The 20,625-nt window shown below is 43.3% G+C and overlaps 1 protein-coding gene across 1 annotated transcript; it reads right to left on the bottom strand.

Moving 5' to 3' along the window:
* Positions 1–714: 714 nt before the first annotated feature.
* On the bottom strand, positions 715–6,424 carry LOC122925717 (olfactory receptor 2G3-like). The gene is made up of 3 exons (XM_044277063.1): positions 5,537–6,424; positions 2,759–2,765; positions 715–788 (listed from the first exon to the last, which is right to left on the bottom strand). Exons 1-3 carry the CDS (start codon positions 6,422–6,424, stop codon positions 715–717), a joined length of 969 nt encoding a protein of 322 aa, XP_044132998.1.
* Between the last annotated feature and the right edge of the window lie 14,201 nt (positions 6,425–20,625).

Below are 20,625 nucleotides of genomic sequence, written 5' to 3' on the forward strand. Positions count from 1 at the left end.
AGAAGACACCCCAAGGTATTCCGTGAGGGGCATGGCAAGTTTTTAGAATTTTTTATTTTTTGTCGCAAGTTAGTGGAATATGAGACTTTGTACGAAAAAATAAAAAAAATAAAATCATCATCATTTTCCGCTAACTTGTGACAAAAAATAAAAAGTTCTATGAACTCACTATGCCCATCAGCGAATACCTTAGGGTGTCTACTTTCCGAAATGGGGTCATTTGTGGAGGGTTTCTACTGTTTGGGCATTGTAGAACCTCAGGAAACATGACAGGTGCTCAGAAAGTCAGAGCTGTTTCAAAAAGCGGAAATTCACATTTTTGTACCATAGTTTGTAAATGCTATAAATTTTACCCAAACCATTTTTTTTTTGCCCAAACATTTTTTTTTTATCAAAGACATGTAGAACAATAAATTTGGCGAAAAATGTATATATGGATGTCGTTTTTTTTGCAAAATTTTACAGCTGAAAGTGAAAAATGTCATTTTTTTGCAAAAAAATCGTTAAATTTCGATTAATAACAAAAAAAGTAAAAATGTCAGCGGCAATGAAATACCACCAAATGAAAGCTCTATTAGTGAGAAGAAAAGGAGGTAAAATTCATTTGGGTGGTAAGTTGCATGACCGAGCAATAAACCGCTAAAGTTGTGGAGTGCCGATTTGTAAAAAAGGGCCTGGTCACTAGGGGGGTATAAACCTGTGGTCCTTAAGTGGTTAATAAACCATCTGTTCTATAAATAATACATTGAGTGAAGTGCTTTCCTTACATATCACAGAACTGACTGCCTCTAGGAGGTGTATATGAATTTATACAGTAACCATTGATTGTTATAGCAGCTGTAAAAATCAATTTGCACTGAGATGCCCCTAGTGACAGCTACAGGAATATAAGGTGGATTTATGTAGACAAAAGAAAAAAGCTGGCCATATACATTATAATTTTGTCTGCTGAGCCCACCGACAACGGTGGGTTCGCCTGAAACACTAATTTGTGTGGGGGGCTTCCGCTCCCCTGACAGAACTGTCTGGCAGTGGCTTTCTCCACTCTCCCCATAGGATTGAGCCAAACGTGTATATGTATGGAGAAGCTGGGAAAGGAAACAGGAGAGATAGTTGGCAGCCGAAAGATTGCTGACAATTATTGTATATGTATGGGCAATTTAAAGGGGTTGGCCGGGATTTGACTATTGATGACCTATACTCAGGATAGGTGATCAATATTAAATCGGTGGGGGTATGACACCCGGCACCCCCCGATCAACTGTATGAGGAGATGGTGCTCGCAGTGCGCACGTGCTGTCTCCCTTCTCTCTTCCTGTTCACTGCTGCTGTCTATGGAAAAGCAGAGGTGAACCAGAAGAGAGATGGGAAATGGCATGTGGGCATTGTGCGCACCGTCTCCTCATACAGCTAATCGGCAGAGGTCCCAGGCATTGGACCCCCGCTGATATGATATTGATGACCTATCTTGAGGATAGCTGATCAATAGTAAAATCCTGGACTACCCCTTTAAGGATTTCAGTGCCAGAATCCCTCTCCCCAGGTCCTATAGCAGTCACGTGATATGCTTTCCATGGCACGCACACCACTGATGGAGGCTTCTTAGGGTGGGTTCACATCAGCATTATGTATTCCGTTATGGCTTTCCGTTATAACATGGTTATAATGGAAAAAAACGGAATCCATAAGACGGAAGTAAAAAAGGAAGCCTTTAAGAGGCATTCTGTTTTAATCCTTCATAATACAAGTCTATGAGCAGCATAACGGATCCATTATGCAGGAGTCCAGTCCTGTATAACGGAAACCAGGACGGATCTGTTATGCTCACCATAGACTTGTATTATGACGGAATGCAAAACGGAAGCCTTTAAAAGCCATTCCATTTTGCTTTCCATCATAATAGAGGTCTTTGAGAATCATAACGGATCCATCTGGTTCCCTTTATGCAGAACGGACAAAAAAGGCCTGTCGACAGGACTTTGTTTTCCGTCTTGCATAACGGGAACCAGATGGATCTGTTATGATTCCCATAGACTTCTATTATGACAGATCAAAACGGAATGCCTCTTACAGGCTTCTGTTTTGACTTCCGTCTTATGGATTCCGTTATTTTTTGTTATAACTATGTTATAACAGAAAGCCATAATGGAATACATAATGCTGATCTGAACCCACCCTTACGTGTACCCTGATGGTCAACTGTCTGGTTAATGGGGGTGTCAAATCAAAAGGATTGACCATAGAATTAAGCATGTAATACTTTACCACCAACCATGAACCAACTGAGACTTTCCCTTTACTGGCCTAAATAGTACTATTTTGTGGCCATGGTATGGAAGTATTATTTGGCATTATATAGCTAACATTCAGGAATAAAATTATTTTAGTAATCTCAATCCCAGGTACAATGTTTCTTTGAGGTATGGGAAAGCTTTATTCAGATATTGCCAAACAGAATACAGAAGAAGATACAACATTTCTGCCTATCCATATTGTATTTAGAAAGAGAACTTGTCAGGTAATTCTGTATGCCCAAATGTGTCCTTCTTGGATCCACATGTATCCCCCATTGTTTGAGAGTATGGGTTCTTGACAAGTGTCATTCCTTCCTGGAGCTTGTGGAGGGGCCTGCTGACACTTCATCTTGGACAGCAGGTGGTACAGCTTCTCTGTAGCCCTTATTACTATTATTTATGCTATTCTTTTTGTTTTATTACAGTTATTTCTACGGTTAGTGCACTATACAATTGCAGTCAACCTTTTAACTATGATAGAGGATGCTTGACAATGGGGAAGATTTATTAAGACTGCACATCTCGTCATAGATTAAGAATATCCTCCGGCAGTCCATGCACCTAGAAGGAGAGAGTTCCGTCATTTACACCAAAGAGCCAGCAATACATGATAATAAATCTGACAGAGCCAATGACCCTGCTTGCACCACTACCCTTTTTGGAAAGTGGCAAGGGTAGCGGTAAAAAGCCACTTGTGCACTAGAGGTTTGCAGCTTTTTATCTCCAGTTTTCTGACATATAGGGATGATAAATCTCCCCCTATATGTTTGCTTTGAGTAGTGAAAATTCCCTGTCTTCACAAAACACATAATGTTGTTTTAAAAGCTGGTTTGTTTGAAAAATTCTTTAAAAATTTATATTTTCAAGTTAAAAAAAAAACACATTGTATCTGTCTTCTGTAAAGAAACTGTACAATTGCAATTTTTACCAGTCAAGTTATTCCTTGCTTTTACACGCACTGCTAGTTACAGGGGTTGACTTCCCATGACAAGCCTTCCTCATTTTTCAGCTCCAGGTCTGGCTTCAGAAACCTCAGAGACAATAGCAGATGAGGGACCTGGCTTTACAATCACCTGCAGAGATCTAGTACTGCTTGCTAACCATTTATGGTAAATGAATGCCTACTTATGTAATACATGGATGGGCACAGTTCTTCTGATCTTTGATCTCATCTTCTCTGGCTCACAAAGATGTGTCCTGGGACTCCTCTCTCTAAGTTCTTTATGTCCTAATAGGTCATATGGAAATGGTTTGTCACCCTGAGAGAACCCCTTAAAGCCTCCTGAAGATGATACAAACATGTAGACCTTCTGTGTCTCCGTAACCACAAATTTATATGATTAAGTCAAATATGCAGCACTCAAATAGGTCCCAAAAATGTGGCTTTCTTCTGCTTAGGTGCCTGATTATTTTTATCTAAGTTGTTAGAACACAACTAGCAGATGACTGCATAGACCAATACCACTGCTTCTGCCCCACTACAGATATTTTTTCAGTTTCCATAAGATCACTTACAGTAAATATATATTCGCTTATAATTATCCCTCTATAGGCTGCATGTATGTATGTCCATCAAATTAGTGTTTACCTAATAGGTAGGTGAATCTCATTTGGCCCTGATTTATCATAACCAGCATTTGCTAAACTGCTCTTGATAGGGCCTATGCAGCTAGAGGAGGCATGTCATTTATGACGAGGCACAATTTTTTATATAAATGATAAATGTGCCCTGTCCACACCATGCCCTTGCCATGCTCCCTTTTTGGAAACCTGTGAGTTATACATAAAAATGCCAGGTACAACTAAAAATGTTGAAATAACATTTTTTTATGCCAAAAAAGGCATATGGGAATCGATAAATTTTCCATCACATTATACACTGCTCATGGTCAGGAGTTATGACCACCCTTTAATCCTTCAGTAATGGCCGTGCTTGCACACTATGGGAAAAAATGCCATACCCTGTGGTGGCCTGGGACAGTAGGAGTGCACACAGGCATGTATACATGGCAGCTCCCATCCTGGCATCTGTGCTGCAGAAGTGGACATAACCTCTGGAAATAAGCAGTGCATAATGTCATAAAAATGAAGCCAGCAAAGAATGCAATATGGACAATCACAATACATTAGTAAGTGTCTTGTAGTAACTTTATCTACATGATAAATGTCATTTGCTGAAGTGACACAACCCGATTAAGCATTTACAATTTACACATGTTATTGAGTTCACTGTGAGGGTGATGACTACTGACCAGTAGACATTTATTTTCTATCTTCAAATAATCCAGTATGAATTAAAAATGATGATTATTGGCCAATAATAATAAGTAGTCTTAACTGACAAGGTATTTGTTGCATACTATATCTATATATCCCTATCCAATGTAGTGGCCTCTTTGTCAAGATAATCTGAATACGGATATTAACAGGTAAAGACAGCGACAAGATGTTTTCTCATCTCTGAACAATGGACCTGGTGAAGAAAGTGGAATGACACTTGCAGTTTTCGTGGCAGAATCTCTAAGACGGCAACAAAAGAAGGTGCAACGTAGGACTTGAAAAAGTTGGCACAAAAGTTATCTTTAAAGTGGTCGGCCACTTTCTGGCTACTTGTGATCAGTGTTTATGATGACTAAATGACACTAATATAGCTTTTGTTTATATTCTGTGCCATTCGCTATATTTCATGAGATATACCCCCTTGTTTGGCAAATCTTCTGTGCTGTCCACATAGAGGTCCTGTCCACAAGATGGCTGCTGATGGAGGGTCAGTTTCCTCTATTCTTACGCACTGGACCTGCACTATAGTAGCAACAGTGCAAGTGCAGATGGCAGGTGCAGTGTATTTGAAAGGAGGAGACATCATATGGAGGTGATTTGCCTGATCACATGACTCTCCATCAGCAGCCATTTTAACCTCTATATGGACAGCCCAAAAGACTTGGTCATACCTTATGAAATATAGAAAATGGCACAGAATATCATACTGCAAACACATTAATGAACTAACCAGAAAGTGGACAACTCTTTTAAATAAGTTGTGTCTAGCATGGTGTAAAACCGAGCACAATTTTGCGCAACTGTATGACAAATTTGGTGCATGTACCATGTGCCAACTTGTGGTGCACGAGTCAACAAATTCTAAGCGCACTCACATCAGTAGAGACATTGAAATATTAATGTCCATATCCTTTATCTAACACAATTGTTTTTCTTGTCAAGTCCATAAATGCTCCTATCACATCTTTGTTCCTCAAAGTGTATATCAAAGGATTCAGCATTGGGGTTATAACACTGTAGAACAAAGTGGCCATTTTGTCTTGGTTTGCTACATGGGTTGATCCTGGTCTCATATACATAAATATGATGGTGCCATAAAACAGGGATACAACTATAATATGTGACGCACAAGTGGAGAAGGCCTTCTTTCGCCCCACAGATGTGCTTATCTTCAGTATGCTGGATACGATATTTCCATATGTAATGAGGATAAGGAAAAATGGACCCATCACCACCAACATAGCAAAGAAGAAAATGACGGTCTTATTAACAGATGTATCTGCACAGGCCAACTCCAGTACTGAAGGAACCTCACAGAAGAAATGATTTATTACATTGGGACCACAAAAGGGCAATTGCAATGCAAGTACAGTGTGTACAAAAGAGTTTATTATACCTCCAACCCAGGAACCAGCTGCTATCTTAATGCACAAGGCAGGATGCATAATATTAGTGTAATGTAAGGGTTTACATATAGCCACATACCGGTCATAGGCCATTGACAACAAGAGGTAGCACTCCGTACCTCCTAGAGAGAGATGAATGAACATCTGACTGGCACAACCATTAAAGGATATGCTTTTTCTCACTGACAAGAAATTAATGAGCATTTTTGGGACAATACTTGACGTATACCAGATGTCCAGAAATGACAGATTACTCAAGAAGAAATACATAGGGGTGTCAAGCTGGGAGCTTATTCTGCTGAGAATAATGATGATTATGTTACCAATTAGTGATATAATGTAACAAGATAAAAATACAACAAATAACACTATCTGAATGTTCCTCTGGCTGGTCAGCCCTAGAAGAATAAATTCTTCAACAGTCCTGTACTTGGATATGTTCATTCCAGCGCTAGAATTGTGTAGAGTCATTCTCTTCTACTTTTCAATATCACATCAGCTTCCTATAGAGAAAAATAGCAGCTAATTGTATGAGCAAACAACAGCCATGCATTATGATGCAGTTCATCGAGCTATTAAAGGTCAAACTTTTTTTTTTTTTACAAAAGGTTAAAAAAAGAATAAAAAAAATAAAAAATAAAATACTTACCTCACTGATTCCCTGACACACTTTCCAGGTCCCCGCCAGTCTCCCCTTCTGGTGGCCCACCTCAGTCAGTGATTGGTAGTGTTGAGAAGGAACAGGAAGGAGAGGCCAGTGGGGCACCCAGAAATCATCTGAACGGTAAGGGCGGAGAAGCAGTAGGGTGAGTGTTTCATTGTTTAACACCCATCTGAGCTGGATTTAAAAATGTTTCACTGGCTGAACAATCCCTTTAAGCTTAATCGGTTCACAATAAAGTTCTACAACTTTCAAAATCTTCAAAATCTCAGGTTGTAAGCAAAAATGTTATGCTTACATTTATGGGCCTTACATGTACACACCTACAGTATTTTTCCATTCACGTAGCTGGAGTTTATGTCAATGATTGGTAACATTAGTTTGGTGGCCACAAAAAGCAAGACATTTTTTCGGCTTTTCTGTTTAGCTCACAGAGGATTACCTAGACTAATACATTGGAACAACAAATGTGGGTACACAAAGGTAGATCTACATGTGTTTTCTCTTTCTGAATGGTTCCTGTCACAGCAAGCATTTATAATAAGAATGGAGAACCAATTTAATAGTTGGTTGTGATATTTGCATTTAAATTACATAAAAACTTAGGCAACTCCTGTAAATAAATAAAAAAACAAATTAATTGATACATGTGTGTCGTTGAGTGCTGGGCTATCTTCTTGGCTGCAGTGGTAACCTTCCATTCACAGGTCATCGCTTGTCTTAGCCGTGCATGGGACCTCTCTGCAGAGGCCAGTGATTGGCTGCAGCAGTGACCAGTGTGCACAAAGGTGTGCAGGAAGAAGCAGTGGAGAAAACAGGTGAGTATAAATGAATTTGCTATTTTAGGTAATTTACAGCCAGTTGCCCAAACTGGGACAACGTCTTTAACTTTCTGTGGTATACAGAAGCGTCAATTTTGACGTAAATTTTTTTACCTTAGTCCTAACCAGCAGCACAAGTGGGGATTTGCCCCTGTGAAGCTGGTCAGGACAGGCGGAATTTTTATTGAACAAAAATCTCTGCCAAGTATCATTAATTAATTCATTGATGCCCCCCCCCCTATATAACCCGCCCCCTGCCTGGACGGGGTTGCTTTTTTAACAAGTAATTCACACAACCAAAAGGGTGGGAAATTTGTGCGCTGCTGTTAGGACTAAGGGAAAACAAATTTACGTCAAAATTGACGCTTCCCTTTCGTCCTAACCCGCAGCACAAGTAAGTGGGGAAGTAGCAAGGACTTTACACAAATCTGGGAGGGCAAAATATTATGTGAACATATACACCAACAAATAATTTCTCTCAGTCTAAGGGAGTGCAGGACTTAGAACGGTGTGTCCAAAGGCAGCACCTTCAGCTCACCTTGAATCTATACGGTAGTGAGAGATAAAGGTGTTCTGGGAACTCCAAGAGGCGGCAGCGCAAATCTAGTCTAAAGGAATTAACTTCCTTTCAGCATACGATGTGGATACTGCCCTGGTCGAATGGGCAGATACAAATGACGGCGGTGACAGATTTTGTGATAAAAAGGTCAAATGGATAGTGTCCTTGATCCACCTACTCAAGGTAGGCTTGGAGGCTTTAAGCCATCTGTTTTTCCCTGAGTAGGCTAGAAGGAGATTCTCAGATCTTCTGAAGTCCAGTGTTCTATGTAGATATATTTTTAGAACCCTTGGAATGTCCAGGGTAAGTAACCTTTCCTCCACTGGAGATGATGGAGCAGGGGAAAACTTCGGTAATGTTATTGTCTGGTTAAGATTTGCGAATGAAGGAACCTTCGGCAGAAAGGTTGGCAGCAACCTCAACAGGACCCTGTCCTGGAGGAAAATTAGGTATGGCTCTGCCGCTCCTAGAGCTTGAAGTTCCCCAATTCTTTTAGCCGAGGTAATGGCTAATAGAAAGGTGACTTTGAGAGATAGGAATCTCAAGTCTACCTCGTCTAATGGCTCTAATGGGGGGAACACACAACCCCTTTAGCACTATTCCTAGATCCCACTCAGGGATCGGTCTCAGGATGCTAGATTTAAGTCTCTGAGCTCCTTTAAGGAACTTCCTGATTAGGGGGTCTTGAGAAATTGGCCTATCAATACATGCCGACAAAGCAGAGACGTGAGCTCTGAGAGTAGATGGGCTTAGACCCTTGTCTAGACCATCTTGAAGAAACTGTAGTATTGCTGAGAGAGGAGGATCTGAGGGAACTACCTCTCTCTCAGTACACCATAGGATGAAAATTTTGTATATCCTGGAGTATTTCTTGTTTGTGGACTCCGCCCGGGAGAGTGAGATTGTTCTCAAGACCTCCGCAGATAACCCTCTAGCGTCTAGAAGAGACCTGTCAATCTCCAGGCTGTCAGACTGAGCCTCCTCAGATCTAACAGGGACCTGTGTCCTGATACACTAGGTCCTGTATTAGGGGAAGTCTCCAATATGTGCCCTGACTCATCTGCATGAGCTGGGTGAACCAAGACCTCTTTGGCCAGAATGGTATGATGGCTATCACTGAGGTCTGGTCTTGCTTGATCTTCATCAATACCCTTGGTATCATGGAAATTGGAGAGAACACATAAGCCAGCCTGAACCTCCAAGTTATGGACAGAGCGTCTATGGCTACCGGGTTGTCCTCTTTATAAAGGGAGCAGAACCTGTTCACTTTGGCGTTCAAACGAGTTGCCATCAGATCGATCTCTGGAGTACCCCAACGCTGGACAATCCTGGAAAAGATGTTCTCGTTCAATGACCATTTCCCTGGAACGGATAGGCCCCGACTTAGGCGATCTGCCACTACATTGAGGTCTCCTCTGATATGAACCGCCATTAGGTGGGATAGGTTTGTCTCTGCCCAAGCGAGAATTAGTCCCACATCCCTCAGGAGAGTCTGGGATCTCGTTCCTCCCTGTCTGTTTAGATAAGCCACTACTGTTGTGTTGTCTGTCCGGACTCTCACCGCTTGACTGCGAATGAGAGGAGCAAAATTATTGAGGGCTAGTCTGACCACTCTCAACTTCCTCAAATTGGAAGAGAGAAGTCTCTCCTGAGGACTCCAGGTACCTTGTACTGGATAGTCCTCCAGATGTGCTCCCCAACCTAGAAGGGAGGCATCTGTGGTCAACGTGATCCAACGCGGTTGGATCAAGGACCTCCCATCTGTTAGGTTCCTCCACCACCTGAGTGAAGAATGGGCTTTTACAGACAGGGAGTGCATTTAATCCAAGTCCTTTGGCTTGCAATTCCATACGGTTAACACTTCTTCCTGAAGTGGGCGTAGATGCCATAGGGCCCATGGAACTGCCTCTGCAGACGCTGACATGTGGCCTAACATCCTCATGAGAACCCTGATAGACACCCATCTGAGTGGAAGTAGAAACTCTGCTGCTTTTATTACTCTGTCTTTCCTCTGAGGTGAGAGGGACAGGATCATCTGCTGTGAGTCGATCGCAAACCCTAGGAATGTTCTCGTGGTGGATGGGATCAACTGTGACTTGTCCCCGTTTATAAGCCAACCTAGAGTCTGCAGAGTGTGGAGAGCTTGCTGGAGGTGAGTCTGCAAGTCGACTGTGGAGGCGGCTTTTAGCAGCCAGTCGTCTAAATAGGGGACGACTTCTAACCCTAGAAGCCTTAAATGCGCTACAACAGGAGCCGCCACCTTTGTAAAGGTGTGCGGGGCAGAGGAGATGCCGAAGGGCAACACCGCAAATTGGTAGTGCTTCACTACACCGCCTATGGTCCCCACAACTCTGAGGTATTTTTTGTGCGCTGGATAGATGGGAAGATGAAGGTAAGCATCCTTCAGATCTATCGTCACCATCATATCTCCTGGGTTCATGATGTTTAGAACTGAACGAATGGTTTCCATCCGGAAATGCTTCTTTCTGATAAAATTGTTTAAATAGCGTAGGTCGACGATCATACGCCAATCCTCTGATGGCTTTGGGACCAGAAATATGGGAGAATAGACTCCCCAACCTTGCTCGCGCGGAGGAAGTTTCTCCAGTGCCCCCTTTTGTACGTACTGCCATACTGATTCTTCCAGGATTAACTGCCTGGTGGGAGTCAAAACCCTTGTCAGGATAAACCTCTCCTGAGGTAGGGAAATAAAGTCGATCTTGTACCCTGATGTTATGACTTCTAACACCCATGGGTCTGGAATTTTTTTATTCCAAAAAACTCGAAATAAACTTAAAGGACCTCCAACTGGAGGAATGAACTAAGGGTTTGGGGCTGGAACAGTGAGTGGGGACGGGGGGCCATCGGGCTGCTAATAGTCATGGTTCAGCCCTGTGGTTTCCACGACCGCGGCCTCTACCTTCCTTCAGGATACTTCTGGGTCCTATCTCCCCTCTGGGACCTTGCTGGTCTACCTCTTTCTCAACCCCAAAAGGACTGTTGAGGAAGGGACTTCCCTTTTTTATCAGCGAGGTCCTCCATTAAGCGATCCAGCTCAGAACCGAATAGTCAGCCCGGCTCATAGGGAAGGGAGCAGAGGTTGAATTTTGACGTGTTGTCTGCTGCCCTGGCTTTCAGCCACAAGCGGCGTCTACTGGCCGAAGAAAGTGCCAAAGATTTAGCAGCTAACTTTAGCTGCTGCTGGAATGCATCAGCCAAAAAAACTATCCCTAACAAAAGGGTCTTGAACTGGTCCAGTATATCATCTCTGGCAACCCCAGAATCCAACTCAGACTGAATTCTAAGAGTGCGGGTGCGGATGAAATTCGAGACTTCACTGCTGGCGACAGCCACAGAGGCAGAGGCAGCAGCCGCAGTGTAGTTGCGTCTAAGTGAACATTCAGCTCGTCTGTCTAGGGGGTCCTTTAAATTACTTCCATCATCAGAGGGAACTAGAGTTCTCCTAGAAAGCTTAGATATTGCCATATCTACTTTAGGAGGTGGAAATCAACTCTGGGAGTCTTCCTCCTGTAGGGGAAACATTAATTTAAATCTTTTGGTCAGGACAGGACCCTTTTCCGGGTGTTTCCATTCCAAGGCCATCATTTTTTTCAAAGCATCGTCCACTTTGAAGGCCCTTGGCCCCCTAGAGGTGGATTGTGGAGCTTCCCCATGCTCAACATCCTGGTCCCTTGACCTGATGGAGCAAAGTAGCCTCTGAGTTTTTTCGGCCGGGAAGAAAAATGGCGCGTCCTCATCATCAGAGGAAGAATTATCTTCTAAGGAGACGACTTCTTCTAACATGGGGACTGGCCCCGGAGAGGCCTCTCTAGGTCTCTTATTCGAAACCACGCCTTTTATCTGTGCGACTGAGGTGTCCATGAATTCTTTCATCCAGGAGAACATCACCATTGTAGGTTCTGGATTCACAGGTCTGGGTCGACAACCTGGACAGCGGTGTAACTCATATCCATCAGGCAAGGGGGTGCTACAATTAGAACAAGCCAAATGTCTCTGCTTGTGCGTAGACTTCCCTAGAAATAGTAATAATAATACAGTTAATATAGGTGTATTTTACCTCACCTTAGAAAAAATTTACCTCCACCTTACCAAGAGAAGGCATAGAGGGATCTGGATTGGTCGACATGCTGGAGACACAGAAGACACCACTCGAACCACAGGTCAGTTGCATACAAACAGCACCTAGCACCTGGAGGTTTAAATAGGGTGGTAGGCCATGCCCCCGCCTGTTCCCTTCCCCCGCCCCAGTCCTTGGAGGTACTAAGCTGTTTGATTTTAATCAAACTAAGGGTACCCATAGTGTAATACCCTGTGCCGCTGAGGGAAAGAGCCCTAGTGGAGTCAGCCTTCTTGCTTTATTATTCCTTGGAGCGCACGAACGGCGTCCTAAACCGGAAGTGATCCATGACGCACTTCCGATATTACGAAAATGGCAGAGGGAGGCTAACCTGCGGCGCTGACGAAAGCGCAGGGTAAGGCTATGAGCAACGGAGAGGGAAGGAAAAAAAGGGGGGAAGGGGAGAAAAAAGGGATCTCTACAGCGGACGCTCCTCATATCCTGGCCGGATCCATCGTCTGCAGCAGCGGACCTGTAAAACAAACAAAAATGCAAACACACATTAACATACTCAACCCTACCAGGGGAGAAAACTCCTGAAGGAGTTTAGCCTGACCATTCCAGTCCACAGGACAGAAAAAAAGCAACCCCGTCCAGGCAGGGGGCGGGTTATATAGGGGGGGGGGGGGGGGGGCATCAATTAATTTATTAATGATACTTGGCAGAGATTTTTGTTCAATAAAAATTCTGCCTGTCCTGACCAGCTTCACAGGGGCAAATCCCCACTTGTGCTGCTGGTTAGGACGAAAGGGAACTTATTGTATATTGAGCCCACCATGATAAAAAAAAAAAATATATATTTTCAAGTCTAAGGCTGCTTTCAGTATTTCAAATTTAGTTGTGGCTTTCAGGATTAATGGTGTCCTCAATGCTGAGAAATACAGGCAGATACTTATCCATCATGCAATTCCATCAGGGAGGCATCTAACTGGCTCCAACTTTATTCTGCAGCAGGACATCAAGCGCAGACCTACAGTCATGTCATTAAAGGGGTTATCCCATCTTAGACAATGGGGGCATATCGCTAGGATATGCCCCTATTGTCTGATAGGTGCCCGCACCTACAAGGAGAACGGAGCAGAGAAAGTGGAAGAGGGCGCACTGCGCATGCACAGCCGTCCTCCGTTCATTTCTATGGAGCCGCCTATTTCCGTTGGCCCCATAGAAATGAATGGGAGCGTTGGCCGCGCATGCGCGGTGCGCTCCCATTCACTTCAATGGGAGAGGCGGGGAGCTGTGCCTGGTGGTGGACGGACCCTGGGAAACCCGGGGTCCTCCAGCCACAACTCTCCCCGGCTCCGTTCTTGTTGTAGATGCGGGTCCCAGAGGTGGGACCCGCACCTATCAGACAATGGGGGCATATCCTAGCGATATGCCCCCATTGTCTAAGAAGGGATAACCCCTTTAAGAACTATCTTCACTGTAAAGAAGAGCAAGGAGTCTGGAAGTGATGTTATGGCCTCCACAGATCCCTGATCTAAACCTCATTGACTCTGTCTAGGATTACATGAAGAGGCAGAAGGATTTTAGCATGCCTACATCCACAGGAGATCTGTGATAGTGGAGCAACCTTCCTGCAGAATTCCTTCGAAAACTGTGTGTAAATGTACCATTCTTACTCTGCAGTATTTTCTTACACCTGCTGAAAACTATTGCACAGTATTGCACTTACTTTACAAAGTTTGTTCACTTCCCATCAATCCTCAATACTCCTTGTTTCCAAGTAAATGTGGTATCCACAGAGATGGCACATCTTATCACTGTGCCAGGGGAAACACGGTTATAGGCCAGAAATAATATAAGTGTATCATATTGTACATTGTGTTCCAATGTAGACCTATCTTTAGAATCCAGAAAATTCCTTTCATTAAGCCTGTTCTACAAGGTAAGGTAGACAAAATACCTTAAACATTGGTATAAAACTATCCAGAACTTTAGGAAGCATTTACTTGCATATTCTACTGCAAAGAACTATTTGGTTTAGGTGGGCAATTACTTTAAAAGGGGCTCAGTTCAGCATATGCCGCCAAAACAACCACAATTAGATGTATGGAAATATTTTCAATTACAGAAATTTCTGTAAGGAAACTGCCACGTGTAACCATGTCCATATTTTTCTTAATAACTCTATTAATAAAATGTAAAAAAATAAAATAAAAATGTGTCTAATATAACAGTTTGCTTAAAGGAGTATTCCAGTATTTTATTATGAATGGTGTATCCTCAGGATCCTTCAGGCCATTTATATCTGACAGGGATCCGACACTCCACACCCGAGAAGATCAGCTGTTCTACATTAGCTCTGGTGCTGGAAGTTGGCACTGTAACTGCACAGCTTTGTCTATTGTATAGTGGATGGAGATTTTTATTGCATCACTGCTCCCAGTAAAATGCATGTAAAGTAACAAGCTCCACCACTATAGTACAGCTGATCACCAGGAGTGTTGGACCTTCCTATATAAAATACTGATGGCCTATCTTAAGGACATACATTTCTAGAATACCCCCTTCAAGACTATTCAATATGATAAACAAGGGTGCAGCTAAAGGCTCATTGGCCCTGGTGCAAGAGTTCAGCTTAGTCCCCGCTTCCCTCAGTGCTTTGTGATCAGGGGCAGGGGAGCTTCCTGAGCCAAAAATTGAAATAGCACTGCCCCCCCACCCATGCCAAATTCTCGACCTAACCCCTTCCCTGCAGCCAGAGGGGTAACTTGACCAGCATGCACTTTCTATAATATATTTCTATTCTTATGCACCACAAGGGTCTTTGGGGTCCCTCAGGCTCCTGGGCCTGGTAGTGACTGCCATCTCTGCACCCCCACATATGCTGTGAAGATACGAGATGTGCAGCACCTGAAACTACGGATACTGGAAGCCCGTGCTAGCATTTCTCCTGCGGTGTTGCTGTCAGTGTGTGAAGAGCGGGAGAAGAGGGTTGCATTGACAATCCAACACAATGGGCAGCACATTGAACACATTTTATAAGTGGTCAGAAACTTGTGGTAAATAACTCATGAAAGAATAAAGTTACGTTAAAACCAAGCACCATTGTTTTTCTTGTGAAATTCCCAATAAGTTTGACGTGTCACATGACCCTCTTCCTATTGAAAAAACAAAAGTTGGATTCAAAATAGCCGACTTCAAAATGGCCGACATGGTCAACACCCATCTTGAAAAGTTTCCCCCCTCACATATACTAATGTGCCACAAACAGGAAGTTAATATCACCAACCATTCCCATTTTATTAAGGTGTATCCATATAAATGGCCCACTCTGTACTTTCTTAATTGCAGTCAATTGCAAACATAGGCAATTACAGTGCCTGGAATTAACATGGATTGTTTGAGGATTTCCATCATGTAATTTACAGAACATGCCCACAACTTTGTAGATTCTTTTTTATTGTGAAGCAAACAACAAATAGGACAAAATAACATAAAAAGTCAATTTGCATAACTATTCACCCCCCTAAAGTCAATATTTTGTAGAGCCACCTTTTGTGGTAATCACAGCTCCAAGTCGCTTTGGATAAGTCTCTATGAGCTTGCCACATCTTACCACTGGGATTTTGCTTTACAATAAAAAATAAAATAAAAAAAATAACATCTTCAAAGTTGTGGGTATGTTCTGTAAATTAAATAATGCAAATCCTCAATCAATCCATGTTAATTCCAGGTTGTGAGGCACCAAAATAAGAAAAAAAGTCAATGGGGGTGAATACTTTTGCAAGGCACTGTGTGTGTATATATATATATATATATATATATATATATATATATATATATATATATATTATATTTATAAAGTTCCCTGCACTGATAGTTACCTGTAATGATGATTTTTTTTTTAAGTATTAGTTGTACGTGGCATTGTTGCAAAATAAAGAGAATTCATCAGACTTGGATTTCTTTTTCTCTCCTTACAATCTTGCCAGTAATATAAGTGCACACCATTATTAAATGTGCTAATGCATCTGCAGGTGGATTTCCCATTCAGGTCCTTAGAGGTCGTGTTCAGCCTCAATTTATAGCACAACTTCAGGTTCTGTAATGAGCACTTTATGAGCTGTAACTAAACTTTTTATAGTTTACATAAGGGATTATGTCCCAAAACGCCACTAGAAAAGTGAAAAATTGTAAGAGAAACTTAGAAACATTACTGTCTGTAAATGAGTTCAAGTGTTTTCCATATTGAAGATCCTGAGTGGTAGATGTCAAGACAAGTGTTGAGCGAAGTGAAGAATTCAAAGCTGAATTCGGTCTGAAGTTTAGGAAAACTTTCATTCGCAACTAATCCAAATTTCCTTGCGCTTCGTGGTAACAAATAATTGTTTTTCTAAAATGGCAGCTGCACATATTAAAAAGTGAAAGAAAGAAGCTCAGGAACACAAGGCTTCTGTGATAGGGGGAGAGCTACAGGGCAAAGGACATGTCCCCAGAGTTGCAGCAGAAAGGACATGCCCATGAGCTGCTATCTTGCAGAGCAGTTGGAGCAATGAATAGGGAGATCTCTGGATCCATGTAAGATACAGGGCTGGTTCATGTCTGTATGTCAACATGTCTGATTTTCATTTTTTTATATTAATAATGGGATAACCATTTAAATATTATAGACTAGCCGCTTTAAGGGAGCACAGAGCAAGTTAGATAATCCCTATAACTAGAGAGCTAATAGCCTGAAAATGGGGAAGATCTAAAACATCAAATTGCCTAGACTGGTACAATTGTATCCACTTCTCAGCTGAAAGCTATACAGGACTTCCATGAATGTAAACTATAGTATCCTCATTCATTCACGGCAAATATCCCGTGGAAGAACTAAAACACAAAATTGTATATTAGTAAAGTCCATGTTAGGGCACCTCATCAAAGATTCAATAAAAAAAAATATGTATATATATTTTTTTAACCAAAACCGGACTGGCCCATTTTAGTCAATAGGGTGCATCATGCAAAATACATTAATGTCATTTAAATGGAACAAAACAATAGAAATTGAAGTGCTGGTGTGAACCCATCCTTAGTTGTAGAATTTTTCATTTATATAGTGATTAAGCATTATTTATAATAAAAAACAAAAACATAAATTACCACATTGTGATCGATAATTAAAAGTTTTATAAAGAATTTATAAAGGTTATCCCAAAATCCAAAAATAGGTTTTGCTGAGAGAGTACTCTTGCTGCTGACGCTGGTCAACAAGTGATCACGTATAGTGTTGGGCGAGCATGTTCGGCCGAACACTTTTTTACTTGAACATCGAGATGCTCGGCACATCCCGGTGTTTGGCTGAACACAGGGTGTGCTTGAGCGCGATGCTCGAGTATCCTCCCCGCACGTTTGTTGTCTGCTATGCAGCCAATAAACGTGCGCGGAGGTACTGGCACTCACTGTAATGCCGTAGCCATGTTGGCTACTGGCATTACAGTGATTGGCTGGCCGGAACGCGTCATCGGGTGCTATACAGCATCCGATGACACGTGGTTCGGCTCAGTCTTAGTCAGGGAGAGCTGCAGCAGAAGAGACAGATAGTGTAGAGACAGGGAATTGGTTTGTTTGTTAAGCAGGTTTTACTGGTGAAAGGTGTTAGAGACCCAAAAGTCCTTTTAAGGACTATTGTTTTATCTGTCTGCCATATATATTGTTAGCGCAACCTGCGCTAAATTGCGTGCAATTGTTTGGCCGCTGCTGACAGTGACACAACCTATGCTACATCTATTGGTTTACATTTGCGCTGTGAAATTCAGCGCATTTGTTTGGCCGCTGGTGACAGCGACATTACCTGCACTAAATCTCCAGTATAACGCTAACGCATCCAAAATATCAGTGACATTCAGTGTAATTTTTCGGCCGCTGGTGACAGCGACATTACCTGCGCTACATCTCCTCTATACCATTTGCGCATCCTAAATATCAGTGACATTCAGTCTAATTTTTTTGGTTGCCGGTGGCAGCGGCATTACCTGTGCTACATCTCCTGTATAACGTTTGAACATCCTAAATATCAGTGACATTCAGTCTAATTTATTTGCGCATACACTTACAAAACCTGCGCTACTGTACGTGTGACATACTTGCAAGCATATATACCATTTAATATGCTGAAGGCGAGCAGTAAGAGTCTGGTCAACAGAATCCTCACCCTGATCCTCCTTCCTGCCACCATGAAGAGTCTTGGCAAACAAGTGATCCCACACTCGGATATTCCGAGGAGCTCTTTTTATTGCCATTCCTTGATTTGGCCCTCTCACCAAGCGCGCTTGAAGAGGGACATGAGGAGATCTTGTGCACTGATTTCCAAACTCTTGAGCATCCACAGTCAGAAAAAGATGACAGTGGGGAACGGCAATTAGTGTTTCACGAGGTGGATGATGATGATGAGACACAGTTGCCAATAAGTCAACAGCCATTAGTGTCTCAAGAGGTTGATGAAGAGGATGAGACGCAGTTGTCAATAAGTGAGGTTCTTGTTAGGTCAACAAGTCAGGAGGATGACCAGAGTGAGGAAGTGGAAGAGGAGGTGGTGGACAATGAAATCACTGACCCAACCTGGGAAGGTGGCAAGCCGAGCGAGGATAGCAGTACAGAGGGGGAGGGATCCATAGCACAGCAACAGGCTGGAAGAGGCAGTGGGGTGGCAAAAGGGAGAAGGCGGGCCACACCAAAAAGGCCCACAACTGTTCCCCGGAGCACCCCCTTGCAGCAATCCCCCTTGCTAAGGGGTAGGTGTTCCGCAGTCTGGTGCTTTTTTGAGGAAAGTATGGTCAATAAAATAATTGTCATTTGCAACCTGTGCCGTACCAAAATGAGCAGGGGTGTGAACACTAGCAACCTCACCACCACCAGCATGATTCGCCACATGGAATCAAAGCAACCTAATTGGTGGGCCGAATGCCTGGGTCCACAATCAGTGTCTGCGGTTCACACCACTGCCTCCTCTTCCCCTGTGTTATGTGATGGCCAATCCCCTGTCCAAGACGCAGGCCAGGATGCCTCCCGCCCTGCACCTGGACCTTCACAAGCACCATCATCTACTACATCAACTTCTGTGTCCCAGCGCAGCGTACAGAGGTCCATACCTCAGGCCTTTGAACGAAAGGGCAATTACCCAGCCATTTACCCACAGGCCATAGCACTAAATGCGCACATTTCCAAATTGCTGGCCCTGGAAATGTTGCCATTTAGGCTTGTGGACACAGAGGCTTTCCGCAATCTGATGCCTCTGGCCATCCCTCGTTATTCAGTCCCCAGCTGGCACTATTTTTCCCGGTGTGCAGTCCTTGCCTTACAGCATGTGTCCCGTAACATCACCCGTGCCCTGACCAACGCAGTTATTAGGAAGGTCTACTTAACGACTGACACATGGACAAGTGCTTGTAGCCAGGGACGCTACATTTCCCTGATGGCACACTGGGTGAACATTGTGAAGGCCAGGAGCGAGTCATACCCTGGGATGGCACAGGTGCTACCGACGCCACGGATTGTGTGCCCTACTTCTATCAGGATTTCCGCCACCACCTACATTAGTGGCTGCAACCCCCTCTTCTCCTCCTCCACCTTCTTCTCCACTTCCACCTCTGAATTCTCATCTTGCAGCACCAGTCGGCCATCAGTCAGTAGCTGGAAGCAGTGTAGCACTGCAGTGGGGAAGCGGCAACAGGCCGCCCTGAAACTTATTTGATTAGGTGACAAACAGCACACCGCCGCAGAGTTCTGACAGGGTATAACTCCATGTTACACATGTTGGCCAGGCTTTGTGAGCAGCAGAGAGCAGTAGTGGAATACCAGCTGCAATATAATCGTCACCTTTCCAGTCAGCTTCTGCTCTTCATAAGCGACGAGTGGGCATGGATGTCTGACCTCTGTGAGGTTTTACGCAACTTTGAGGAATCAACACAGATGGTGAGCGGCGATGCTGCTATTATTAGAGTAACCATCCCACTTCTGTGTCTACTGAAACGCTCGCTGCTCACAATGAAGGCGGATGCTTTGCATGTGGAAGAGTTGGAAATGGGGTAAGACAGTACACAGGGTGATAGCCAGACCACCCTCCGTTCGTCTTCTCAGCGTGAATTGGATGATGATGAGGAGGAGCAGGAGACTGTTGCTTCCGCTACAGAGGGTAGTACCTATAGCAGGTTTATTCCATCTGTTCAGCGTGGATAGGCTGAAGAGGATGAGGAGTTTGAGAGTCATCCTCCTGATGAGGACAGCAAAGTCTTGTCTGTTGGGACTCTGGAACACATGGCTGACTTTATGTTATGCTGCCTTTCCCATGACCCTCGCGTTATACGCATTTTCGCCAACACCGATTACTGGTTGTTCACCCTTCTCGACCCCCGCTACAAAGAGAACTTTTCATCTCTCATTACTGTGGTGGAGAGGACTAGCAAAATAGTGCAATACCAAAAGGTCCTTGTGAAAAAATTGCTCCAAAATTTTCCAGCTGACAACACTGGTGGCAGA

The sequence above is a fragment of the Bufo gargarizans genome, chromosome 2 (assembly GCF_014858855.1).
Source record: "Bufo gargarizans isolate SCDJY-AF-19 chromosome 2, ASM1485885v1, whole genome shotgun sequence".
Taxonomy (NCBI): domain Eukaryota; kingdom Metazoa; phylum Chordata; class Amphibia; order Anura; family Bufonidae; genus Bufo; species Bufo gargarizans.

Bases quoted from the DNA above. Each gene is read 5' to 3' on its own strand.
- LOC122925717 (XM_044277063.1), bottom strand. From the start codon at position 6,424: ATGAACATATCCAAGTACAGGACTGTTGAAGAATTTATTCTTCTAGGG.